This window comes from Antedon bifida, chromosome 4, assembly GCF_963402885.1.
Source record: "Antedon bifida chromosome 4, ecAntBifi1.1, whole genome shotgun sequence".
NCBI classification, from domain to species: domain Eukaryota; kingdom Metazoa; phylum Echinodermata; class Crinoidea; order Comatulida; family Antedonidae; genus Antedon; species Antedon bifida.
The window spans coordinates 2,972,674-2,997,965 of NC_136229.1; the positions used below are offsets into that span (position 1 = coordinate 2,972,674).

The 25,292-nt window shown below is 35.1% G+C and overlaps 1 protein-coding gene across 2 annotated transcripts; it reads left to right on the forward strand.

The window, feature by feature from the left end:
* Nucleotides 1-14,396: 14,396 nt before the first annotated feature.
* On the forward strand, nucleotides 14,397-20,233 carry LOC144841246 (ADP-ribosylation factor-like protein 5B). 2 transcript variants are annotated; one of them, XR_013612006.1, is made up of 9 exons: nucleotides 14,397-14,471; nucleotides 14,583-14,734; nucleotides 15,093-15,153; nucleotides 15,389-15,536; nucleotides 15,766-15,849; nucleotides 16,188-16,339; nucleotides 17,067-17,138; nucleotides 18,002-18,054; nucleotides 18,387-20,233. XR_013612006.1 is itself a non-coding variant. In XM_078697504.1 (8 exons), the coding sequence occupies exons 2-7, from the start codon at nucleotides 14,689-14,691 to the stop codon at nucleotides 17,110-17,112; spliced, it is 537 nt and encodes a 178-aa protein (XP_078553630.1). In that variant the 5' UTR covers nucleotides 14,397-14,471; nucleotides 14,583-14,688; the 3' UTR covers nucleotides 17,113-17,138; nucleotides 18,002-20,233. The 2 variants fall into 2 exon arrangements, 1 of the variants encoding a protein (XP_078553630.1); XM_078697504.1 differs by having other exon boundaries at nucleotides 18,002-20,233.
* The last annotated feature ends 5,059 nt before the right edge of the window (nucleotides 20,234-25,292 follow it).

Genomic DNA, 25,292 nt, shown 5'->3' on the forward strand with positions numbered 1-25,292 from the left:
AACAGAGATTGAAGGAGAGTTAACTGAATTATTAAACACTGAAGAACCATTTACAGAGGCGACAGAAATTGAAGGAGAGTTCACTGAATTACTAAACACCGAAGAACCATTTACAGAGGCAACAGAAATTGAAGGAGAGTTTACTGAATTATTAAACACCGAAGAACCATTTACAGAGCCAACAGAAATTGAAGGAAAGTTCACTGAACTAATAAACACTGAAGAACCATTCACAGAGGCAACAGAGATTGAAGGCGAGTTCACTGAATTACTAAACACCGAAGAACCATTCACAGAGGCAACAGAAATTGAAGGACAGTTCACTGAATTACTAAACACTAAAGAACCATTCACAGAGGCAACAGAGATTGAAGGAGAGTTAACTGAATTATTTAACACTGAAGAACCATTTACAGAGGCGACAGAAATTGAAGGAGAGTTCACTGAATTACTAAACACCGAAGAACCATTTACAGAGGCAACAGAAATTGAAGGAGAGTTCACTGAATTACTAAACACCGAAGAACCATTTACAGAGGCAACAGAAATTGAAGGAAAGTTCACTGAACTATTAAACACTGAAGAACCATTTACAGAGCCAACAGAAATTGAAGGAGAGTTTACTGAATTACTAAACACTGAAGAACCATTTACAGAGCCAACAGAAATTGAAGGAAAGTTCACTGAACTATTAAACACTGAAGAACCATTCACAAAGGCAACAGAGATTGAAGGCGAGTTCACTGAATTACTAAACACCGAAGAACCATTCACAGGGGCAACAGAGATTGAAGGGGAGTTCACTGAATTACTAAACACTAAAGAACCATTTACAGAGGCAACAGAAATCGAGGGAGAGTTCACTAAATTATTAAACACCGAAGAACCATTTACAGAGGCAACAGAAATTGAAGGAGAATTCACTGAATTATTAAACACCGAAGAACCATTCACAGAGGCAACAGAAAATAAAGGAGAGTTCACTGAATTATTAAACACCGAAGAACCATTTACAGAGGCAACAGAAATTGAAGCAGAGTTCACTGAACTAATAAACACCGAAGAACCATTTACAGAGGCAACAGAAATTGAAGGAGAGTTTACTGAATTACTAAACACCGAAGAACCATTTACAGATGCAACAGAAATTGAAGGAAAGTTCACTGAACTATTAAACACCGAAGAACCATTCACAGAAGTGACAGAAATTGAAGGAGAGTTCACTGAATTACTAAACACCGAAGAACTATTTACAGATGCAACCGAAATTGAAGGAGAGTTCACTGAACTATTAAACACTGAAGAACCATTCACAGAGGCAACAGAAATTGAAGAAGAGTTCACTGAATTATTAAACACCGAAGAACCATTCACAGAAGTGACAGAAATTGATAGAGAGTTCACTGAATTACTAAACACCGAAGAACCATTCACAGAGGCAACAGAGATTGAAGGCGAGTTCACTGAATTACTAAACACCGAGGAACCATTTACAGAGGCAACAGAAATTGAAGAAGAGTTCACTGAATTACTAAACACCGAAGAACCATTTACAGATGCAACCGAAATTGAAGGAGAGTTCACTGAACTATTAAACACCGAAGAACCATTCACAGAGGCAACAGAAATTGAAGAAGAGTTCACTGAAGTATTAAACACTGAAGAACCATTCACAGAGGCAACAGAAATTGAAGAAGAGTTCACTGAAGTATTAAACACTGAAGAACCATTTACAGAGGCAACAGAAATTGAAGGAGAGTTCACTGAATTATTAAACACCGAAGAACCATTTACAGAGGCAACAGAAATTGAAGGAGAGTTCACTGAATTATTAAACACCGAAGAACCATTTACAGAGGCAACAGAAATTGAAGAAGAGTTTACTGAATTACTAAACACCGAAGAACCATTTACAGAGCCAACAGAAATTGAAGGAGAGTTCACTGAATTATTAAACACCGAAGAACCATTTACAGAGGCAACAGAAATTGAAGAAGAGTTTACTGAATTACTAAACACCGAAGAACCATTTACAGAGGCAACAGAGATTGAAGGAGAGTTCACTGAATTACTAAACACCGAAGAACCATTCACAGAGGCGACAGAAATTGAAGGAGAGTTCACTGAATTACTAAACACCGAAGAACCATTCCCAGAGCTTACTGCTACAACATCCACCTCTGACCAGCCGTTAACTGAATTATCTACATCTGCAGCATCAACATCTGAAATGTTTACTGAAGTATCAATAACAACAGACTCATCCACAACAGAGGCAGCCACAACTGAAGTATCAACAACTGAAGCGTCAACAACAGAAGCGTCAACGACAGAAGCAGCGAAAAAAGAACCATCAACGACAGAAGCGTCAACGACAGAAGCAGCGAAAAAAGAACCATCAACGACAGAACCATCAACGACAGAAGCACCAACGACAGACACATTAACAACTGAAGTATCAACAACAGAAACATTAACAACATCAGCGGCCACAACTGAAGCTTCAACAACATATGCATCATCGACAATGGCACCAACGACAGAAGCACCAACGACAGAAGCACCAACGACAGAAGCACCAACGACAGAAGCAGCGACGACAGAAGCACCAACGACTGAAGCACCAACGACAGAAGCACCAACAACTGAATTATCAACAACTGAAATATTAACAACAGCAGCGGCCACAACTGAAGCATCAACAACAGATGCATCATCGACAAAGGCACCAACGACAGAAGCATCAACAACTAAATCAACAACAGAAGCTGCAACAACTGAAGTATCAACAACAAAAGCAGCAACAACTGAAGTATCAACAACAAAAGCAGCAACAACTGAAGTATTAACGACACTGATATCAACAACACTGCCTGCAGGTAGACCTAATTTGTAATATATTTAACCACTACAAAAACCACAAAAAATGTAACTTTTTCTAACAGTAGTATTTATTACTAATAATATATATTTTCAGATATCGATCCTCCTGCCGTGTCGTGTCCAAACAATGTATCCACCATTTTAAATGAGGGTGCTGGAATGACGGTTGTAAACTATACAGCAGCTGCAACTGACAATGTTGGTATTACCTCTGAAAGTTTTGATATACCTTCGGGTTCAATGTTTAGCTTCGGTGAAACCATTGTAACTTTTACAGCTTTTGATGAAGCTGGAAATGTAGGGAATTGCTCATTCACTGTCATAGTAGTTGGTAAGTTTAACTTTATCAAATGTCATTTGCTTGTTTTTATTTATTACACTTGAATTGAAGTTCAATTGTTCGACAGTTGTACCATATAAATAATTTATTAAATATAAACTGCTTGCCTTATTATTATATTTACACTTATGATTAATTAAAGTGTGTATTCCTTTTAGTAGCAATCTTTCAATAGTTTCATATACAGTATTTGTGTAATGTTGACTTAATAATTATTATTTAAATAACGTATCTGCAGTGTGGATATAGTTGTTTCCATTTCTTCCAATCTGTCAACAGTTAATGCATATACTGTATTTCTTTACTGTATAAGTTACTTATTCTATGCATAATTTATTGATACAATACAAAAGAAAATATCTTTTATCAAATTTCCAGTAATGTATATTACAGTGTTATTGTCCTGCTTTTTATTTAAGACACTGGACTCGCTAAGATAATTTCATTATAAAAAGACATTATTGAACTTTTCGTTTAATACACTGATAACTTAATTACGAAAATAATGACAATATTACATTATTGCGGTTTCAATTTTTCCATTTAAGACAACGAGGCTCCTATGGTAACTTGCCCCGGTAATATAACCACTAATTTAACGGATGGCGCCAAAACAGTTGTAATAAACTACATGGCAACTGCAACTGACAACGTAGAAGTTGCCTCAGAAACCTTTAGCGTTCCTGCTGGTTCCATGTTTGCTGTTGGCGAAACTGAGGTCACTTTTACGGCAATCGACGTTGCTGGTAACACAAAAGACTGCACATTTACGATCACAGTCCAAGGTAAGTAGATGGAATATTTGATTAACATTTGATTAATTTATTTGATTAATTAGTATCAATCATGAATAGGTATATACCTCATGTGTAGGTATAAAAATAGTAACTCCATGGTGTTAATAACGCGAGTTAGAATCTTTAATTCAATATTTCAATATCTAATCATGACCCCAATGATTCCTTTCTCTTATTTACGTTTTCTTGTTTTTGTATTGTATTACTGTTTCTTATTGTTTATTATTCTTGTATTATTTGTCTTCCATTATTGAATAAATGTTATTGAAATTGAATTGAAATTGATCTTATTATTATGAGGTATTTATCATTCAATTGAATCCATTTTGATAGATTTTGAAGATCCAACGATCACATGTCCTCTATTTCCTGTCGTTGAAACCGATCCCAGAAGCCCAGAAGCCATTGTCGTCTGGGTTATCCAAGTCGAAGATAACTCTGGTGACGTAACTACATCGTCATCTCATTCGCCGGGTGATAGCTTTCCAATTGGACGTACAACTGTACTATATGTTGCCACAGACTCCTCGGGAAATGTTGCAGAATGTTCCTTTGATTTAAATGTCGAAGGTGAGAACACGCAGGTCTTTTTGTGAACAAATAACAACAATTATAAATTCATTTGAGTGATCCCCAGTGGAATGTCTGCCGTCGTATATATTATTAGAAAGATTGACAAAACGTAAAGCACTTTCTACACTATCAAACTTTATGTGACAAAAAATGTGATTTGTCCATACATGGATACGATGACGTCATAACATTACCATATTTGGGGATAGCACTACCATATTTGGTCAAACTAGTTTGTAGACAGAGCTTAACACTCAAAACCTACAGTATTGGTAAAAATCAATATGTCTCTTTTCTGAAACAAAACCAATAGTAATTTTTTTATTCAGATTATTAAAAAAAACATAAACAACGGATTCATGCAATCTTTTTACTGGTAAACAGTTAAAATTCATATTTAAATATTAATGATTGTTTTCAGATAAAGAAATCCCAAATCTTGTATGCCCTAGTAACGTTGTTAGCGACATTGACAGAAGCGTTACCTGGGAAGTTCCAGAACCTGACGATAACTCAGGAGAAGAAGTTACCTTATCTGCTTCTGCATCTCCTGACGATGAATGGGAAGTTGGCACATATTCAGTTACATATACTGCTACTGATATATATGAGAATACTGCAACATGTTCTTTTATGGTTTCTGTTATTGGTACGTTCTGCTATATTTCATTTTCTTCATTAGATCTTACTTAGACCGGGACATACCCGGACATATATGACTAGATTCCTCCATAACTTCCTATATGCCATTGTGACAGCCAATTCATCTCTCTGCATACCAGTATCTGTCTCTAGTACATCAATGTATGTGAGTGCTTGTCTTCCTTGTTTAATACGCTTCTCTTTTTAGAGAGAGTTCATTTCATTGACTGATACAGTCGCCGATTTCTTTACCAATATGATTTCTGTTACAGATGCATGTACAGATATAGTATGCTTAAATGATGGTGTTTGCCAGGCTGACGATGGAGAATTTCAATGTATTTGCCAAATATTCTATAGTGGAGAGTTATGCGAAATTGAACCAGGTGAGGTGAAAATTTAATGACACAAGTATATGAAGGCGATTTATTGGATTAGGCTGAAAAACACAAAAAAAGGGTAGGGTATTTTTTGGTTTGCTTTCTATTAGCAATTCATCATATTTTATGTTTCAGATCCTCCGGTGTTTACAGTTCTTCCAAATTCCGTAACAGCTAATCTTTACGATACTGTTGAAATGATCTGCGCAGTATTCAACTCAGACAACTGGCAATGGTACAAAGATGGCGTACCTCTTGTTTCGACAAGCAACAGAGAATCAATAACAGTGATGGTTACTATTGAAAACCAAGGTTATTACACCTGCAGTGGCTATGGAGCAGGCCCTCACAGTGCAACTCTATTTTCCTCAGATGGGGTACCACTTCTTGTTCAAGGTAAGACTACAGATGTATTGTTTAAAAGATAAAACTACAATCTTAATACAATTCTTTATACAAAAAGTTAGGTTATCATCGATACGAAGTGAAATGATGTACGATACAGTGATGGCTTGGTTTCACCAAATTTTCTAAATTCTCAAATGAGATTTCTTTTGTAAAACTTCTTTTTAACTTCTTTTTTCAGGCATATCAGTAATCCCTGTATCTATGGCATTTAGTAAAACATTTACTGAGGACCTTAACGATCCAACTTCAACTGCTTTTAAAGATGAATCTTCGAATATATCTACGTTTGTATGTCTTATTTTATATTCATATACAGTACCTTTTTTGATTTGTTTCTTTTAAAACTACATTTATTTTTAATTGCAATAAACGTAAACTGTAAACAGAATGTAGTTACAGTATAATTTGGCATGGTCTCCTGGTCTCATGGTTTTTATGTAATCGTGCACACCATTAATATACCTTAATCTTAGATTTTACGATATTCAACCGCAGATTCGTGAAAAGTATTTACACCAGTGCTGAGCTAAAACTGAAAAGAATAATTTCTTTCAGGCTCAGCAAATTATATTATTTACTTTTTTCTTCAGTTGAATAAAGAGCTGATGTTGGATGGTGGTGATACCTTCTTGCAAGTTCGTAGTTTTTCAGAAGGTAGTATCATATCGTTAGTTAACTTCTATGTGCTATTGAACGACAACACGTCGTATAGTGAATTTTCTGAAGCTCTTACCGTAGAACTAATAAGGATTGGCAATAATTCTGACGGGTATCTTCTCGCTGACAGGATCTTCGTAAGCAGTACAGGTATGCGGTGTTCAATTCAATTAGGATAGTATAATACGTATTGTATTTCAATAATTCGAATATATTATCATTTTTATAATATCATTATGTATAAGTAAGAAACTTAAATGTGGTTTATTTATGTACAGTATTAAGTAAATTAGTGTATTGTACCGAAAATATAAAAATCATGTTAGAAAAAGACTATACTTATGTGTGTTCTTCCGCTTTTCTGAATTAACTTGCATATATAGATATTAACATGCCTTCACAAATGAAATTCAGTATAAAAATTAGGTACAGTATTAAATAAGTGTATTGTGCCAAGAATATAAAATGTAGTGTTTAGGTAAAAAACCCCATAATTACGTGTTTCCTCGCTTACTGAATTAACTTTCATATAGATATTAACCATGCCTCGATCAATAAGTTCATACTTTTCTAAAGTTTTAACACGTCTCTACATGATGTATGTTGAGCCTACTTTGGCAGACGTTTGAAATAATTGTACGGAAATAGTTTATGCACTTTGCTGTTTTTCCGACAGAATCATGCTACGAAGACGTGTATGATGGCCTGTATACGTTTCCAGAGACACAAGTTGATACTATTGCCAATTCTGTAGAGACTTGTGACGAAAGCAAAGTAAATTGTAAGCACCTTAAACGTATACATTTCTACATCTAATCCATTTTACTTTGGATATTACAAAAAGAAGTATAGAGTGTACTTCGTTTATGGATCATGTCAAAATTATTCTAATATATTTACTGCAGTAACTATACATTGTTTACTGCAGTAATTATTATCTTAGTTGTTTCAATCTAAAGTTTTATGAGGCAGTCACTGCAATAAACAGCATGTATGATCACCAAAAAAAACTTGCTAAACAATATTGCAATAACAAGTTGAGTAAACAAATCATAGTTACTGCAGTAAGATATAATTGTACATGGTCCCTTACGTATCTAAGATTGTCCTGATCGTCAGGCGTGCTTATAGAAATTTAATTTTATTTCAATATTTGTTTTTAAACAAAATAAGATCTTCTATCGATTGCTACACGAGCCTGTGGAGGTGATGGATTTAGTCCGGCTGAGTGGGAAGATCCAGTGCAGACCGACTGTGGGCCAGACGCAACGGCAGAACAATTATTGGACCGTATCGTAATGGTAAAGATCATATTTTAACAACCATACATTGTAAACCCAGGGAAAAGTGAAATTACAATGACAAAATTAATTTTAATCTTCGCTGTAAACCAATCTTTAGATAATAATTCTTCTACATTAATAAATAAGTTGAGTTTTGTCTGCGAAGGAATTGTTAAAGTATTGACATAATTTGATTGATGATGACAGTCTAAATAAATTCTTGCTAAAAAAACATTGTATTTGTTAGATGAATGTTACCATGGAGAACGTAGAAGAGGTTAGCAATGACGTAGAAGAGATTACAAGTAATACGGAAGAGATCACGGTCAATGCTTTAGAATCTACTGCAGAAGTTCTAGAAGATATCTCACAGACAGGTTCCAACTCTACGGAGGTAATTACCGTACAGTCAACAAAATCATCCATTACATTTATTACACTAAATATGAAATATGGTTTCAGTAATACATAAGCGCATCAAGTTTAAGTTATCTTTATTGTGTTTTTAGAAACAGGTATAAAAACAAAATTGGTTGCTGGTTATAAAACAGAAAATCAATAAAAACATCATCATAATCATAATTATAATTCCGGATGAAAACCACGCCGTATTAAACATATTCCATCGTACCATTAAAGATACATTGTCCCTCAAAAACATGAAAATGGAAGATTAATTAAATCAGACTTTGAACAGGTTATTTTGTAGTTTTAATAAAGTTAATCACTTCCGTAGAAAAAAAACACGAAAAAATAATGTTTTCACTTATAAAATAACATAATAATTTGACTATTTTTGCTAAATAAATTTTGTTTAGATCCAATTTTTGGTCAAAGTGGATAACTATTATGCGATATTAAAATGGCATATTCAACAACAAAAAAAGTAATTATAGTTAATGCAAATTGTTTATCGACATTCATGAGGATTGCTGTCTATGATTTATTCATAGTATATCATGAGAAGGATTCAAACAAAAAATATTAATTCTAAATAGGTAACCGACTCGATGGTGACTGTAGTGGATAATTTGTTTGGAGTAGATGAAGACATTTTGATGGAAAGTCAGGTGGAGGACCAAGCTCCTACTATGATTGTCGAAGCTCTTGAGCAACAGCTAAGTCAAGTTGAGCTTGATGAAGATGGTACGTACATGGAAGTAGCACCGAATGTCGCAGTACAGGCACAGATGATCAACGCTGACCAAATCAGTCAAATCAACACCACTTACTTGAGCTATATCTCCAAATCAAATCAGGATGGTGTTGGTAATGTCGAAGTAATTACTGATGATACACAGATACCTGAAACTGCCAATGTGTCGATTGCCTTGCCAGCTAGCATTTCTGACGTCATCAAAGAAAACAACATGACAGGTAATAGATCATCACCTGAAATTTTGAAATTAAGATTACAGGAAAAAGCAACAAATATCCACAGTACACATCGACATTTGAACTTCTCATATTAATTCCAATGTAATCAAATAAACAAATCATTAACATATCATCGACATATCAATAAACTATGAAGAAAGAAGATTACAAATAATATTATGTATCTTATGTTTTCTTATAGATTTTCGAGTTGTAGTTGTTGTTTATAATGACAGTCGCTTGTTCCAGTCAAGTCAGTTCATCAATGAAAGCTCTGGTCGACGACCAAATAGTCAGGTGATTTCTCTGTCAATACCGGATTTGGAACGAGTTGAATTGGAAGATCCGATTGTGATTACCTTTATTCCACTTGAGGTATCCATTTTAAATTCCTTCTTTTTAGTCGCGTGGACGCGACTCTATAGTTCACTATGTCGGTCGGTCGGTCGGTCGGTCGGTCTGGTATCACTATGCGTTTTAGCACGCGACTTATGGCTGTTGGCCTTGTTAAATATCAGTTAGACCAACTTTTAAAGAAAGAGGTCATTTAAAAATAGAAATTTGAGAGATATTGTCATCCATGCTTTGAATTTGTACTTTCCTATGCTCTGTCTACACTATAAAACTTTATGTGACAACAAAATGTGATGTGCCCATATGGACATGATAACTACCATAATTAAGCAAACAAGCTTGATAGTGTAGACAGAGTTTTAGTTAATTACACCAAATATTGCCACTTTTAAAGATAAATTGAACGCTCTTGATATGGGGAGTAATTAAACAAAACACACTTTGTTATAATTAATCATTCTTGTACTTGACTCCTGACCAACGTACATGATGACCAACGTACATGTGTTTGTATGTCAGATACTAGGCCTATATAATATTGAAACTTAGTATTCTGGAGGTATAAATGCCATTTTCTGATTCCAGATTTCTGAAACAAACATAAACACAACATGTGTGTTTTGGGATTTCAACTTGTATGGAACCGGCGGCTGGTCATCGGAGGGCTGCACTTTTGTAAATGGATCTACTGACGGTAGTGACAGGCAGTACTGTGAATGTACCCATCTTACCAACTTCGCTATACTTATGGTGAGGAAACTAACAAAGGTGTTCCTTTAATAGGAGTTATATTATGATAATATGTTATTATGAGGTTGACAATTATGACTGTACTGCATAAATACAGTAACAACTGTAAAATGTAAAAGGAAACTCCAATTGAAGAAAGGTACAGACTAACACTAGAAATTTAGAAGTAATCTATAAAAAAAAAAGGATTTAAAGAATAAATAACATCACAATTCAATGATAAAATGTCTCGTGCAATCGGTAGTACGAGATTTTATGCTACAATATATCTTTTTCTCTATAGGATTTCTATAACACTGACAGTGTTCTGCCTCCAGCGGCCGATATTGTAACTCTGGTTGGTCTAAGTCTATCCATAGTGTCCCTTTGCCTGACAATCCTCACGTTTTTAACAAAAAGGTAAATTTCTTATAAATTATTTGTACTATTGGTTAACAATACACATAACACTATTTTTATTCAACTCTATATTATTAGTCCTAAAGCGAGGCATACATTAAATGGCGAATCAATTCGTCTTTATTTAGGCTGCAAACAGTTAATGCAATTCTATGTTTGATACCTGAATTTTTTAAATAGAAATGTTAATGGTAGAATATTTACTATTCTTTTTAGACAATTCCGAAGATCTGAGCCGAAACAAATCCTCTGTCACCTCTGTGTGTCCCTGCTTTGTCTGTATGTTGTCTTCCTTGCTGGGATTGACCAAACTGGTAGCAGACGAGGGTGCATCGCAGCTGGCGCCTTGGTGCATTATTTCTTACTCTCGTCCATTTTCTGGATGACAGTTCAGGCGGTTAATATGTACTACTTATTTGTGAAAGTTTTTGATACTCACGTGTCTCGATTTTTAGTGAAAGCCTCCTTATTTGCATGGGGTAAGTGTTTTAATATCATACCAAAATATACCGTTACTTTATAGCGCAAATTGTTACGCTCTGTCTACACTATCAAACTTTATGTGACAAAAAAGTGCTCAAATATGGACATGATGTCATATCACTACCATATTTGGCCACATCACACTTTTTTGACAAACTAGTTTGATAATGTAGACAGAGCTTTAGTACGACGTTTGGATTTCAAACCAATTTTGGTATAGCTTTATTGTTACCAAAGCAATCTAACAACAGGGTGCTGAGCTTTGGAGATCAAAGGGTTTATCTGTGGTTGCGACACGTCACTTTAACCGCGTGCTAAGCAGAATATATGTACATAGTAAAGTACTGTTGTTGGTATTTGTCGCATCCAGACATAAGATCAAAACTGTTACGAGTTCCTATCTTGGCAAGGCAAGCTCAGTGTCATGTTGTTAGATTGCCTTGTTTTAAGTAAGTTAAAACTACCGACCGATACCATAATTTTAATGTATACATCTTTCGTTCATTAGGTCTACCTGTTGCGATCGTCTTAATCTGTGTTTTAATTGATATTGATGGTTACGTCAACGGCGAAGCTCAGTAAGTTTATTTTGAAGAAATTATCTACTTGAATTATTGCAATATTGCTATGAAGTGGCGCGTGGGGTGATGATGTAATGGTGGGTTATGATATTGTGATATTATATATAATAATAAGTCTTTGCTATTGCTAATTGGAGATTAGATTATTATTTATTTTTATTTTATGTCTTTAGGAAATGTGGCCAAGGATTACCAATAGTGAATTAATCACTGTCCTATCAGATAGGTGGTAATCCCCCTGATACAGGGGCTATTTTGTGAACCGGGGTAACCCCCTACTCTTTTCGAATAATGAACTGGGTTCTTTAAAGTGCACACGGGTTATAACTGTGTACACTGGACCTACGGTTTATAGTCCTTATCCGAGAAGACTTGTTCCACCACCAGAACTAGGAGCGAGTCGGCCTCGAACCCTTGCCGATGTTGTTGGCTCTTTAGGTACGGTAAACGGCGCCCCTGCCTTAACCGCTCGGCCATTTGACTCCTCTGAAGAATTTTAAGCTCTGTCTACACTATCAAACTTTATGTGACAACAAAATGTGATGTGCCCATATATTGACATGATGATGTCATATCACTACCATATTTGATAATATCACCTACCATATTTGGGCACATCACACTTTGTTTGTCAAATAGTTTGATAGTGTAGACAGAGCTTTAATGAAAACAATGTTGTACCTAAAATGATGACTTATGTTGACATTAAGTATTATTAATAATTTTCCATTTGTTTTCAGTTGTTTCTTAACACTTCAACGGATGTACTATGGAGTGGCAATACCAGTCGCACTCTGTTTACTGTTTAACATGATCATATTTGTGATGGTATTACACAGTTTAAGCAAAATGGGGAAAAATAGTAATCAAGCTAGGCCGAAGGGAACCAAACGCAGAGGGATACAAATGCTTCAGAATGGAGCGAGCATTGTGATGGTGTTGGGTTTGACGTGGCTCGTTGGTTTCTTCGCTATTGGAGAAGCTTCGGTGTTTGTACTATGGTTATTTTGTATTCTCAACTCGTTCCAAGGTTTCCTTATCTTCGTTATGTATTGCGCTAGAAGTTCAGAGGTGCGTTCACACTGGTGGAAAATGTTACGTGCTGTTCCAAAACATACCAAAATGTTTCGATCAATTAAGTCGGGCTCCACCGCCCAATCAACGTTTTACTCAAAGTCTCATAATAACCCAAATTCTAACTCCAAATCCTACTCTTCTTCGTATCATCCGAGTGAGTCTCGAATCAAGCGAAGCGAGAAGAGTGAAGTTGTATTGGGAAAGAATTCGTTATCTTCGAATGACGTCATTCTGATGAGGCGGTGATCAATAAAATCAGTTAGAAACATTTTTAATTAGTTAGTATTAATATATTAATCAATCGTTAAGTGCAATGTTAAGTGGTAGTATGCTGCTGGTGATTTCTCATCCGCACAAAGTCGCTCATGGAAATTTTATAGAAATACTGGAGTTATCAATAACGATGGGCCCATGTCGATGCTGCTGGACTTCGGTGGTGTTTCTGCAAATCATTATCCACTAAAACAAATTTGTATAATGTGGTCAACGAAACATGGACGCTATCATATCAAAACTATAAATTATGGCTTAAATGTGCGATATTATTGTCAGCTGGTTTGACAACCGAGAGTAGATTATTTAGTGTTATTCTTGTATTTTATACGGTAGGCTAATTTATTATATTGTAAGAGCAATCAATCCAATCTGATATAGTACAGCTAAATTTAATTATTAAATTAATTGAGAAAGAATTAATTAAGAAAGATTAAGAAATGTATTAATCAAGTGTTCAATATTTCCTTGAAAAGGATTCGCACATGCTAACAATAATACAGTATCAAACTTTATGTGACACAAAAAAAAAGTGATATGCCCATATATGGACATCAATACCACCATATTTAAGCATACGTACCACTATCATATTTGAGTACATCACACCTTTTTTGTCAAACTAAATTGACAGTGTTTACAGTGCTTTACACTCTAAATGAAATATGAGGTTAAGCCTATTTTAATTTATATAGACGTTTAATAGAAAACTAAAACATTGTAAGGATTCATATTTGCTTTAATATTTTAAAGATATTTTAATAAAATAATACTGTTTGTACCCTAATAGCAAAAATATAGTATAGAATATAAATCATTAATAGCAAAATTACTCGCACAATGTTAAAAACCACACGCGTACAATCGAGAATAAAAAATGCAATAATAAATCTCGTCATTCTGCGTTCTGTTTATGACACACACGTCACAAGCTAAGGCGACGTTTCAATTAGTTCAATATACATAGACTACTGTTTAATTTGTGTTTTAAAAACATGTATTATTGTGACGTTAAAACTGTTATTATTTGAAGCGTTAATATGCCTTATAATGATGATGTCATACAGTACGTCATAATTATTTAGTCAAGTTGAAATATCGGTCATCCACGGAACCGGCTCTCCAAGGTCACAACCTATTGTGAACATGCGCAGAAGAATTCCACACGCACCGCAGAACACATCTACACATTTTTTCTATCGACGATAAGCTTGGTAAGTGTTTGATTAAAAATCACCTAATTTTAAGGAATAACACCCGAACATGTAATGATATTTAGATATTGTGATTTGGATGTTTATTTTTTATTTTGATGATGTTTTCAGAGTCTAACTAATGTGGTATTTGTGACTGAAGTAGTAACGAACGGAGGTTAGGCTAGGCCCAACCTCAAGAAGGCCATTTCAAAACAGAGCGGAGTGCTAGTTGGACATGGGGTTTCTTTTCTCCAAGATATGGAGTTTGTTCACAAACGAAGGTACGTATGCCTGGGGCTAGGCTGTCCTACGCCAGGTCTAGCTAGGCCCAGCTTGTAATCGATATGGTATTTATGAGAATATTTAATAGTACCAGTAGTAGTAAATAGTAGCAAATTAATAATATAACTGAATCTGATAATATAAAATAGAATATTTCCTAGCTTAACCTAGCCTCTACTAGTTAGAGGCCTACTAGGCCTAGTGCGAGGCCTACAAGAAAGAATATATTTAATTAAAAAATAAAAAGGAATTTAATTACTGTACCTCTTCTACAAATTTTTAGGTAGAAAAAAGATATTAAATTACCGGTAGGCCTAATAATAATTAATAATTTTCTTTTTAATTCTTTTATAATAGAACATAAGGTCATAATAGTTGGGCTGGATAATGCTGGAAAAACTACTATTTTGTATCAAATGTAAGTATGATTATCTGGCATATTAAAAGGGACTTCTTTTTTGACATGCCGGGAATGTTATTGTTATGGTATTTTCAATAAACACTCCCTGATAAAATAGCCTATATTGCCAAATTCTACTAGAGACTACAAATGAGGGAGGTGGGCTAGACTTTCCCCACTTCAAATCTCTTAGGTAGGTAACCATGTTCCTACAGTAGCTATTAAACCGAAGTCATCGTTTGTTTTAATATAGATTAATGAATGAAGTTGTACATACCTCACCTACAATTGGTAGCAATGTTGAGGAGGTCAGGTGGCGGAATATTCAATTTTTGATGTGGGATATCGGAGGTCAAGAGTCGCTAAGGTCATCGTGGAGTACATATTATGCAGGAACGGAGGTAACTATAGTAACTTAGTTGATACTGCAGCTTTGTTGTTTTTGTAATTGTTACCATGTAATCTATAACAAAATAAAGGTACATAAGTCTACTGTTCTTGTTGTATGAGACGCTATCAAGGAAACAGTTTTTGCTATGCACCTTTGCATTGAGCGCTTTTTCATGTACTGGATTAAAAAACACTGTACTAATGTTAACTATATATGTGGGGTTTTTTTTCTGTTTTTAGTTTGTAATTTTAGTCGTAGATAGTACTGATCGTGAGAGGCTACACATTTCAAAAGCTGAACTATATCAAATGTTAGCTAATGAAGTGAGTTTTATGGTTTATTTTTTACATAAAAGTTTCTCTCCGTGAGCCATGAGGGCTGGGGTGTATACTAAAAGTGGCTGAAGGAGATAGTACCAAAGTTTATACAGCGAAACTTAGTGCATAGGGTGGGATTTGAACCCATGACCTCATGAAACCATAAGATTAGTATAACTCAAACTTAAACTGGGGTGTCTTTTCCTGAAAATTATTCACTACATGAAACTTCTGCGAATTTCAGTCACTCATTAAATTTGAGAATGTTTAATTCTCGCGAAAGTTTCTGGTTTTAAATTATGTATATAAATAATATGATTATTAAATAATATTTTTTATTTTAGGACTTAAAACATGCAGCTGTTTTATTATATGCCAACAAACAAGATGTAAAGGGTTCAATGTCTGCAACTGAAATATCACAACAATTAAATTTAACATCAGTCAAGGATCACGGATGGCATATACAGGCTTGCTGTGCTCTTACTGGTGAAGGGTAAGTAATACACATGCCTATGTACTTTGGAGTTGCTTTGTCTGGAGTTCAACTTTATTGAAGTGGCCGAGTAGTGAGTGGCCGAGTGGTTAGAACTGTAATTACGCAGCCATAACATCGGCAAGTGTTCGAGGCTCACTCGCTCCATGGTTCTGGTGGTAGAACGAGTCTTCTCGGATAAGGACTTACATAGCCATAGCATCGGCAAGTGTTTGAGGCTCACTCGCTTCATGGTTCTGATGGTAGAACGAGTCTTCTCGGATAAGGACTATAAACCGTAGGTCCAGTGTACACATCTAGCTCATGTCCACTTTAAAGGACCTAGTACATCTTTTGAGATGTACTAGTGTGTGTGCTAATACACACACAGCCACTGATCATAACTGGGCCCTCTGGGAGACCAGTCTTTGACTGAAGAGGTTACCCAGTATAAATAAATTCAATTTATCTACCAAAACCCATATACATACATGCACGTGCATACAACAATTTACAATAGAAATATTGACAACATGAAAAGGAAATTATTAAATAAATATTGTTACCTGTTTTTCATATTATGAGAAACCACTTCCAATTTGATTTGGAGAAAATTATTTGGGTAAACCAGCTGTTTCCCAGTAAAAAAAACACCAAAAAACTTTCTGCTACTCCCCAGAACACTATACATTCATCTTATCAGTTTCATTGGAAATTAATTTATCAATATTTCTGCTTTTTATTTTAGATTATACCAAGGATTAGAATGGATAGGATCCAGAATCAAGAGGTGACCTTTGGCATGCTGACCTTTGGTGCGGTAAGAATCTTCTCTCTTTTTTCCCCCGCAAAATCATTTTTATAAAAACTTTGAACACTACGAGAGCTTGGTCAGTCATGGAAAAAAAATCTATATGTGCGTTTATTTAGAAACGTAATTTCATATGCAATTATTATTTCGAAAACTTAGTTTTTCGTGCATTTGCCAAACAGCCAACAGAGGGCATAATTTGTATACATCATTGGTGTTGCTAAAAAATTTCCGGCAGCGTTTTAGGCCCTATATTTTAAAAATCTTTTCAACTTGGTGTAAAAACATGAAATATAATAGAGAGGATAGCAACCATACACAGTGCGTTTTACGTTGCGAACACGGTATTTCGTATCAGTTACCCGTGTTACAGTAGTTCAGCGATCCGAGTAACAATAGGTCCTTATTGTTTAGATAACTGTTCCTACCACTTATTGCATTACAAATTCAAAAGGTTGTTATGCTTGAGCTATTTCACCTACAATGAGAGATTTTTCTATTCAAATATTCAAAAATTTTACAAGTTATTTCTGTCTAATAGCAAACACACCTTTAGCAAAATAGTATTATGTGTGGCATCGCTCCTTTCATTGTCACTCATCCAAAAATATTCTTATCTAATAAGTATCCCACTTTTTTGTTGAAGTTTCAAACTTAAAACTCACACACAGCAGCAGAAGTGATAGTACAGTAAATAGGCCTAACTCCTAGACTAGCTCATGACGAATTTTGCCCCTAACACCCTAAAAAACTCATGGCTATTGGTCATGTCATGTGGCTACTTCAAGTGGACAACATTTTTTCTGAACCCATAATAAGAAAAATGTATTAATATTTTTTTAGGTGACATTTTTTCATCTTTTTCTCAACAGTAATGAAATTGATTAATAAAATATAGTATCTTCCAATTGAGTATTTTTTCTAATTGGTCAACATTTGAATATTCAACAAGTTGGTCTTCAACTCATTAATATTCAACAAGTTGGTCTTCAACTCCGTAATATTCAACACGTTGGTTCTGTTATCAACTCATTAATATTCAAGAAGTTGGTCTTCAACTCATTAATATTCAACAAGTTGGTCTTCAACTCATTAATATTCAACAAGTTGGTCTTTAACTCATTAATATTCAACAAGTTGGTCTTTAACTCATTAATATTCAACAAGTTGGCCATCAACTCATTAATATTCAACAAGTTGGTCTTCAACTCATTAATATTCAACAAGTTGGTCTTCAACTCATTAATATTCAACAAGTTGGTCATCAACTCATTAATATTCAACAAGTTGGCCGTCAACTCATTAATATTCAACAAGTTGGCCATCAACTCATTAATATTCAACAAGTTGGTCTTTAACTCATTAATATTCAAAAAGTCAAATGTTTTGTGACAGAATGAGCAGCTAATAATACCATCAAGAACATGTCAGGTGGCTAAGTTTGTCTAATTGTGGTGTAGTGTTCAGTCTGTGTTTCATTTATTAACTAAACAAGAAGTAGTTGATTTATACACTACATTTAGCAGACTGTATACCCACTAACTGGAATAGCACAATTCTAGCACATGTTAAGAGATGCGTTTTTGAGAGAGAGCAACAAAATATGCTTACCAACTGAAACTCTGTCTACACTATCAAACTTTATGCGACACAAAAAATGTGATGTGCCCAAATATGGACATGATGATGTCATATCACTATCATATATGGGCACCTCACTCTTTTTTTTGTCAAACTAGTTTGATAGTGTAAGTTTTAGTCAGATTTTAGTTTAAAAGAAAGCGGTAATTTATAGCAGGATTTAGAGAGAAGGTTGTTTTCTGGTTGTCCACAGATGCAAATAGTTGTGCAGCTCTACAATTTTCGTAACAAGTTTAGAGAAGAGGCAGTACCAATCTTGTCCTGTTCACAATTTGTTACAAAATGTTCATGTAATTGCTGAACAATTTCTGACTTTTCAGTGTCCATTCCTTTAATAAATATGTTCATACATTTTGAATTAATAGTTCACATGTGGTTTTTGCCAGAGTTAATATAGTGCTAAGATTTTAACTGTAAAGTTCAAGGTTGGTTGATACCAGTCTATATTTACCTTTTTTCCAAAATCTTTTGAATCAAAATATAGTTTTGTCGTAATCCTTTTCAAAAACACGATCAATTCATTACATTTATAGAAAAGACATTGAATTGTAAATGCCATTATGCCACGGTAATTGCAAAAAATGAAATCTTTTTTTGAGGACTTTTTTTGCTATCTCCAAAAAGCTTGATTATCCACAAACGCCACTTTAACTGACTTTAATATATCCTCTACATTTTTGTCACCAATTATCCCTGTATTACTCCAATATTGTGTCGGTATGGGCATAAAAGTAATTTCTGATTTTATTTAGAGTATCTATCTACAACCATGAAAAAACTTCTTGCCTTTTATGTGAATCCACTGAAGAAATTCAATAAAATAAGTTTTTTAACCACCATTGAATATGTACAACTGCAGATATAATAAAGATATATTTTTGTCCTATTATGCTCCTCATATTTCTTCTATAGCTAAACAAAATATAGTTAAGGTGCATTTGTCCGATCGTTTTTTATGAGTACTAAAAGAAAATATCAATTTGTGGCCACTGTACGGGGTGCCGTTTGGAACATTTAATGTCCAAACGAATTAAATGAAAATATCAATTTGTGCCGACTTTACGGGGCGCCGTTTGGAACATTATTGTTTAATGTCCCAATCTGCGCCCAGTGGTCAATCTGCAGTTTAATTAAACAATGTACTTTGGTGTGACTATTTGATATCTTTTAATACAGGACCCCCTTCAACCCCTGTCCTGTTTCCCAGCTCCTTTTATTTAATACCTGTAACGTAAATATTTCGAAAGCTATAATTTATTGCTAATAGTTACTAGTTATTAATCATTAAATATGTTTAATAATATTTAATTAACACGTTTTTTAACGTTATGTTAGGTCCTATTGTATAGTATTAGTAATAGATTCGAAGACATTTTAGTTATTTTTTATCTAAACGTCTAAATTAAGCCTAATATATTTGTATTATATAGTACCCTTGTATAAAACCTGTTATCTCAATTTTATGATGTTGTTGTGTGCATTATTTATTGTCAACTAGTTTCTTTTGGCATTATTCATATTTCAGAAAAAATGTTGTGCGGAATTCGTTTTATTGGCTTTTTATATCGTTATCCAATGGTAATTATTTCGATTTGTGTCACGCGATGCGGCCGATAAATGCAGCTTTGTTGCTCCGCGCGTCCGAAATCTAAAGCTCTGTCACCACAAACCTTAGGCCTATGTGATGTGTCCATATATGGACATGATGATGTCATGTCACTACCATATTTGGGCACATCAAACTTTTTTTTTCAAACTGGTTTGATAGTGTAGACGGAGCTTAACAATTTTGTTGCCGTGGCCCAGTCTGTGACATCAGTCCGACAGAAAGCTGCAGGTTTTAAGTGAATGTTGTACATATTTGTTTTGAATGGAGAGAATAATTGTCATTTGTTACAAGAGTGACTGTTCCATTTAAGTCGTTAAATGGAACTTTTATTCTTAGCCAATTCATAAGCATTAATTATGCAATATTCATTATACTGGCTGAATGATGTACAGTATTATTGTGTAACTTCTTAACAATCAATAAATTGAGCCGTGAAATGTGCAAAAAGTCACATTTATGCAAACAACCACATTTGTACAAACATGGAACACTCAACAGCCTTTTGTGTTTGTTACCGTCAGTGTACAGTTTATCAAGTTTGTTATCTTTGATTTTTTTTTTCATTTGTGTTTTTTTTTAAGGCTAATTGTTCCGGATTGATAAAACGGTTAATCACAATGAATTTCGAGGGGGCGACATATTTATTGAATATATAATACACTAACAATTTAGAATGTAACCCATTTCCCAGTCAATTGTTTTCTAATCGCAGTATGATGTAAATACAGACATCTCGTAGGATCGTGTGTGAGGTGTATTTGTTCAAACAGTATGCACCTAACAGAGTTTATTTAACCCTTTGTAAATGACATGCGGCCAGCGTCTATCCATATCTATATTATTGACGTAACCCAATTATAGACTGGATCTCTCCTAAAAGCAATCTGAACGGCCGCCGGTCGTGGGAGTTATGAACGTATTGTAACATAACAGTTCAGTCAACTGGAGAGATAGAATCGTTAGCGGTCAGTATAGTAGTAACGGGGTTATTACTGCATTGTTATCATCGACGATCCCAATTTCACTTACATACGGCCAGCGTCTATCCATATCTGCTGTATTATTGGCGTAACCCAATTATAGACTGGATCTCCTAAAAGCAATCGGAACGGCCGCCGGTTGTGAGAGTAATAAACGTACTGTATTGTGACATTACAGTTCAGTCAACTGGAGAGATAGAATCGTTAGCGGTCAGTAGTAACGGATTTATTACTGCATTGTCATCATCGACGATCCCAATTTCACTTTTTGTGGAGAATTAATAATTACACCGTGTCTACTTATTTAAAATATTTTAATTAACAGAAAAATTAGCAAATTAATGTTCTTCTGAATGCAGCCCAGTTATTACAAAATAGATTGTCGTAAGATGTATATTACTCTTGAGACAGAATTTGAGACAAACACTCGTCAACCTAACCATAGTGATAAATACATCGCTGACGAATGCTTATATTAATATTCTTTGTTAATTAGATACTTGATTAATGGTTGCTACAATTAGCAGAGACGTTGAAGTTTAGGATTATTCTTATTAATTTCAGCCCTAAATTGATTGGGAGGAAAATGTAAATATAAGGAGGAACAGAATCTTGTTTGGCTTGTTAAATGAGCCGAACATGAGTGCTATTCACCATGTATCTGTATTCAACACCAAACGGTATTGAATGCAACTTTGTTTCTTAGCTCAACTCATACCAATCTGTGCGTAACGCTCCTCTCTCGGAATGTGCCTATACACCTATATAATATTGAATATGGAGTTTCTGAGTATTTCTTGCAGAGTTTAAACCCGTTTTGAATATATGTCCAAGATGTTTATTTATAGTTCAAACGGAAGCAATAGTTCTTCTCAGTCATCCACTCCGATGGACTCTAATACCGGACCGATTCCCATAGACATCGGTACTGGTGTCGGTACTCTGGAAGGCTTGCAGTTTTACTTCGCTTATGGAATTGAAGCCATTTTAGAAGTATTCATCGTCGTCGGCAACTTAATAGTCATAGCTTCCATCGTCTGCCAGAAATCCATGCGCAGAACCAAATCAAATCGCTACATCCTGAGCCTAGCCGTTAGTGATCTTCTGTGCGGATTAGCTATCCCTATAGTTGGGATTGCAACCAGTCAGTTCTCAGATTCTTTCATCGTGTCGGTTAAGGTTTGTGTAACACCTTTTTGTGTGATGGTGACCTGTTTTTGTTCGTCCATATTCAACCTAACGTGTTTGTCTTTCGATCGCTACTTATCCATTACGCAGCCATTGAAGTACCACTTGCTGACGCCGTCCAGAAGTAACGTCATCATAACTTTGGCGTGGATGTGCGCCGTTATCATCGGAATTACTCCGTTATATTGGCATGAAGAACCAGGTTTGATTGGAAGCTTTGTTTGTAAATGGGACAAAGTCATTAAAGACATGTACATCATAGGATTTGCATTCGTTGGACTTATAATACCTACCATAACTATTCTGCTACTTTACAGACAAATATATAAGGTTGCTGTCAGTCATTCACGACAGCGTGATAAACGACAGCAGCTGTTTGAAGAGATTGTCTTAAAGCATCGAAGTACAACCAATGGCACTTCTAACAAACCGAACACGATTTACCATGCAGCAACTAAAGAAGGCCAGTCTACAACCAATGGCACTTCTAACAAACCGAACACGATTCACCATGCATCAACTAAAGAAGGCCAGTCTACAACCAATGGCACTTCTAACAAACCGAACACGATTTGCCATGCAGCAACTAAAGAAGGCCAGTCTACAACCAATGGCACTTCTAACAAACCGAACACGATTTACCATGCAGCAACTAAAGAAGGCCAGTCTACAACCAATGGCACTTCTAACAAACCGAACACGATTTGCCATGCAGCAACTAAAGAAGGCCAGTCTACAACCAACGGCACTTCTAACAAACCTAACACGATTTGTCATGCAGCAACTAAAGAAGGCCAGTCTACAACCAATGTTTCATCAGCTTTGTATACAACTCAAAGTTCAAGTTGTTTCCAGATATTAAGAAATAAGTTATTTGTGAATAAGACAACAGAAAATGAATCACACGCAGATGTGTTTAATAACCCTGATAGTGTAAGAAGAACGAAAACCTCTAGCAGCCCTAGTATTACTCCTCACTGCTCTGTATTTGGCAGAAGAAACTGTTCCAAGTTGTCGAGGTCCAGAAGAAGCCGTCGAGAAAAAAGAACAACGTTTACCATCTTATTAGTGGTACTCGTCTTTCTAATATGTTGGTTGCCGTTTCTTGTTGTTATTCTTCTTGAAATCGTATGTACTGAAGAATGTAATATACCTTCGTCTGTGCACGTGTGGACTGGTTTATTATGCTACGCCAACAGTGGTGCCAATCCCGTTATATACACATTCAGGACCGATGAGTTTCGAAAAACTTTCAAAGGTTTGTTATTACGCATTAGCTGCTGTGAAGGGTCATCACAAAATGATAGAACAAGTAGACGTCGCGCCGCCGGTGGTGCATCAATGAAATCGTGAGATCTATAGAAAGACCGACACAAGATATTTGTAATTATACTGTTATCAGTTGCGAATAAAAATTGGTAAACATTTAAGTTAAAATAAAGTGTGTTTTAGAATAAGATGCTTGTGTGTTCTGTCTGACGCAATGATTCTGTGTCTTATATTCCTCTCGGATGCCAATATTCTTTGTGTTTAAGATGTTGAACAACGCCATGAGTCTGTGTTCAATTCCTGTGACGCCAGGATTCCGTGTGTTCAATTCCGGTGACGCCATGATTGTGTGTTCAATTCCTGTGACGCCAGGATTCCGTGTGTTCAATTCCTGTGACGCCAGGATTCCGTGTGTTCAATTCCTGTGACGCCAGGATTCCGTGTGTTCAATTCCTGTCGAACACCAGGATGCCATGTGTTCAAATCCTTGTCGGACGCCAGTGATCTGTATGTTTAAATCTTTTCGAACACCAGTATTCTTTGTGTTCTCAAGTCCTGTCGGACGCCAAGATTATGTTCAATCATGTCGGTTACACAGGATTATGTGTGTTCAAGTCTTATCTGACGCGGGATATCTTTTATCGCAAATCCAAACATTATGTAAGACTTCAAGTAGGTAGTAACTAGATATGTTTAAAAAGGGATTGTCAACAACTTTATAACTTTAATTGAAATCATAGAAAAAAAATGTGATATCTGTAAAGGTATTATAGCATTGTATTTGTCGTAGTGACTAATGTGTATGACAAGGTACAATTTGCGTAACACTCTTAAAATAATATCGAATAAACACTTGTAAATGACGTATGTCAATTTAAGATACATTTAGTTGGAAACATTTTATAGTACAGCTGTTAAGGAGTTTTAAGATCTTCCGGTCAACATTGACTAATATGCTCAAGCATATTCGTCAACAAAGCAATTTCACAATATTATTGTGTTACATTGTTCAGGTGTTTTTGGTTTATTTAGTGTCAACTATTGTAATAGTTCGTAAGTAATGACGGTACAAAGTTCATAATATCTATCAAGTCTATAAAACAGTTTTTGCGCGCAGTTCCCTATTTCCTTTTATCCGCTGCTGTCCTCATTTTTATTTCATTTTGATACCGGGTCACAGCATTGGTGAACGTTTTGTATAATTTCTTCGTTAAAGGTAGGCTTCAAACTTTCTACCATTTTGTTGTTTAAGTTATTCATTGTTTCATTATAACATTAAGTTAGTTCTTCCGTCGGTGCTTAAAACTTATGTAATCCTTTTCCTCGTGACATGTTCATGAGTTTCAATAGTGACTCATTATTTATACAATTTATTATTTGTAATAAAAACAAACTAATGTGAGATTTGTATCGAATTTTTATGCTTTTCATTTAACGCCAAATACGTGTGTACACATAGGCCTATTGTGCGTATCA

Excerpts from the sequence above, each read along its gene's own strand:
- LOC144841246 (XM_078697504.1), top strand. The coding sequence starts at position 14,689 with ATGGGGTTTCTTTTCTCCAAGATATGGAGTTTGTTCACAAACGAAG. Across the intron at positions 15,537-15,765 it reads CATATTATGCAGGAACGGAG|TTTGTAATTTTAGTCGTAGA; the intron begins GTAACTATAGTA and ends TTCTGTTTTTAG. Across the intron at positions 15,850-16,187 it reads ATCAAATGTTAGCTAATGAA|GACTTAAAACATGCAGCTGT; the intron begins GTGAGTTTTATG and ends TTTTTATTTTAG.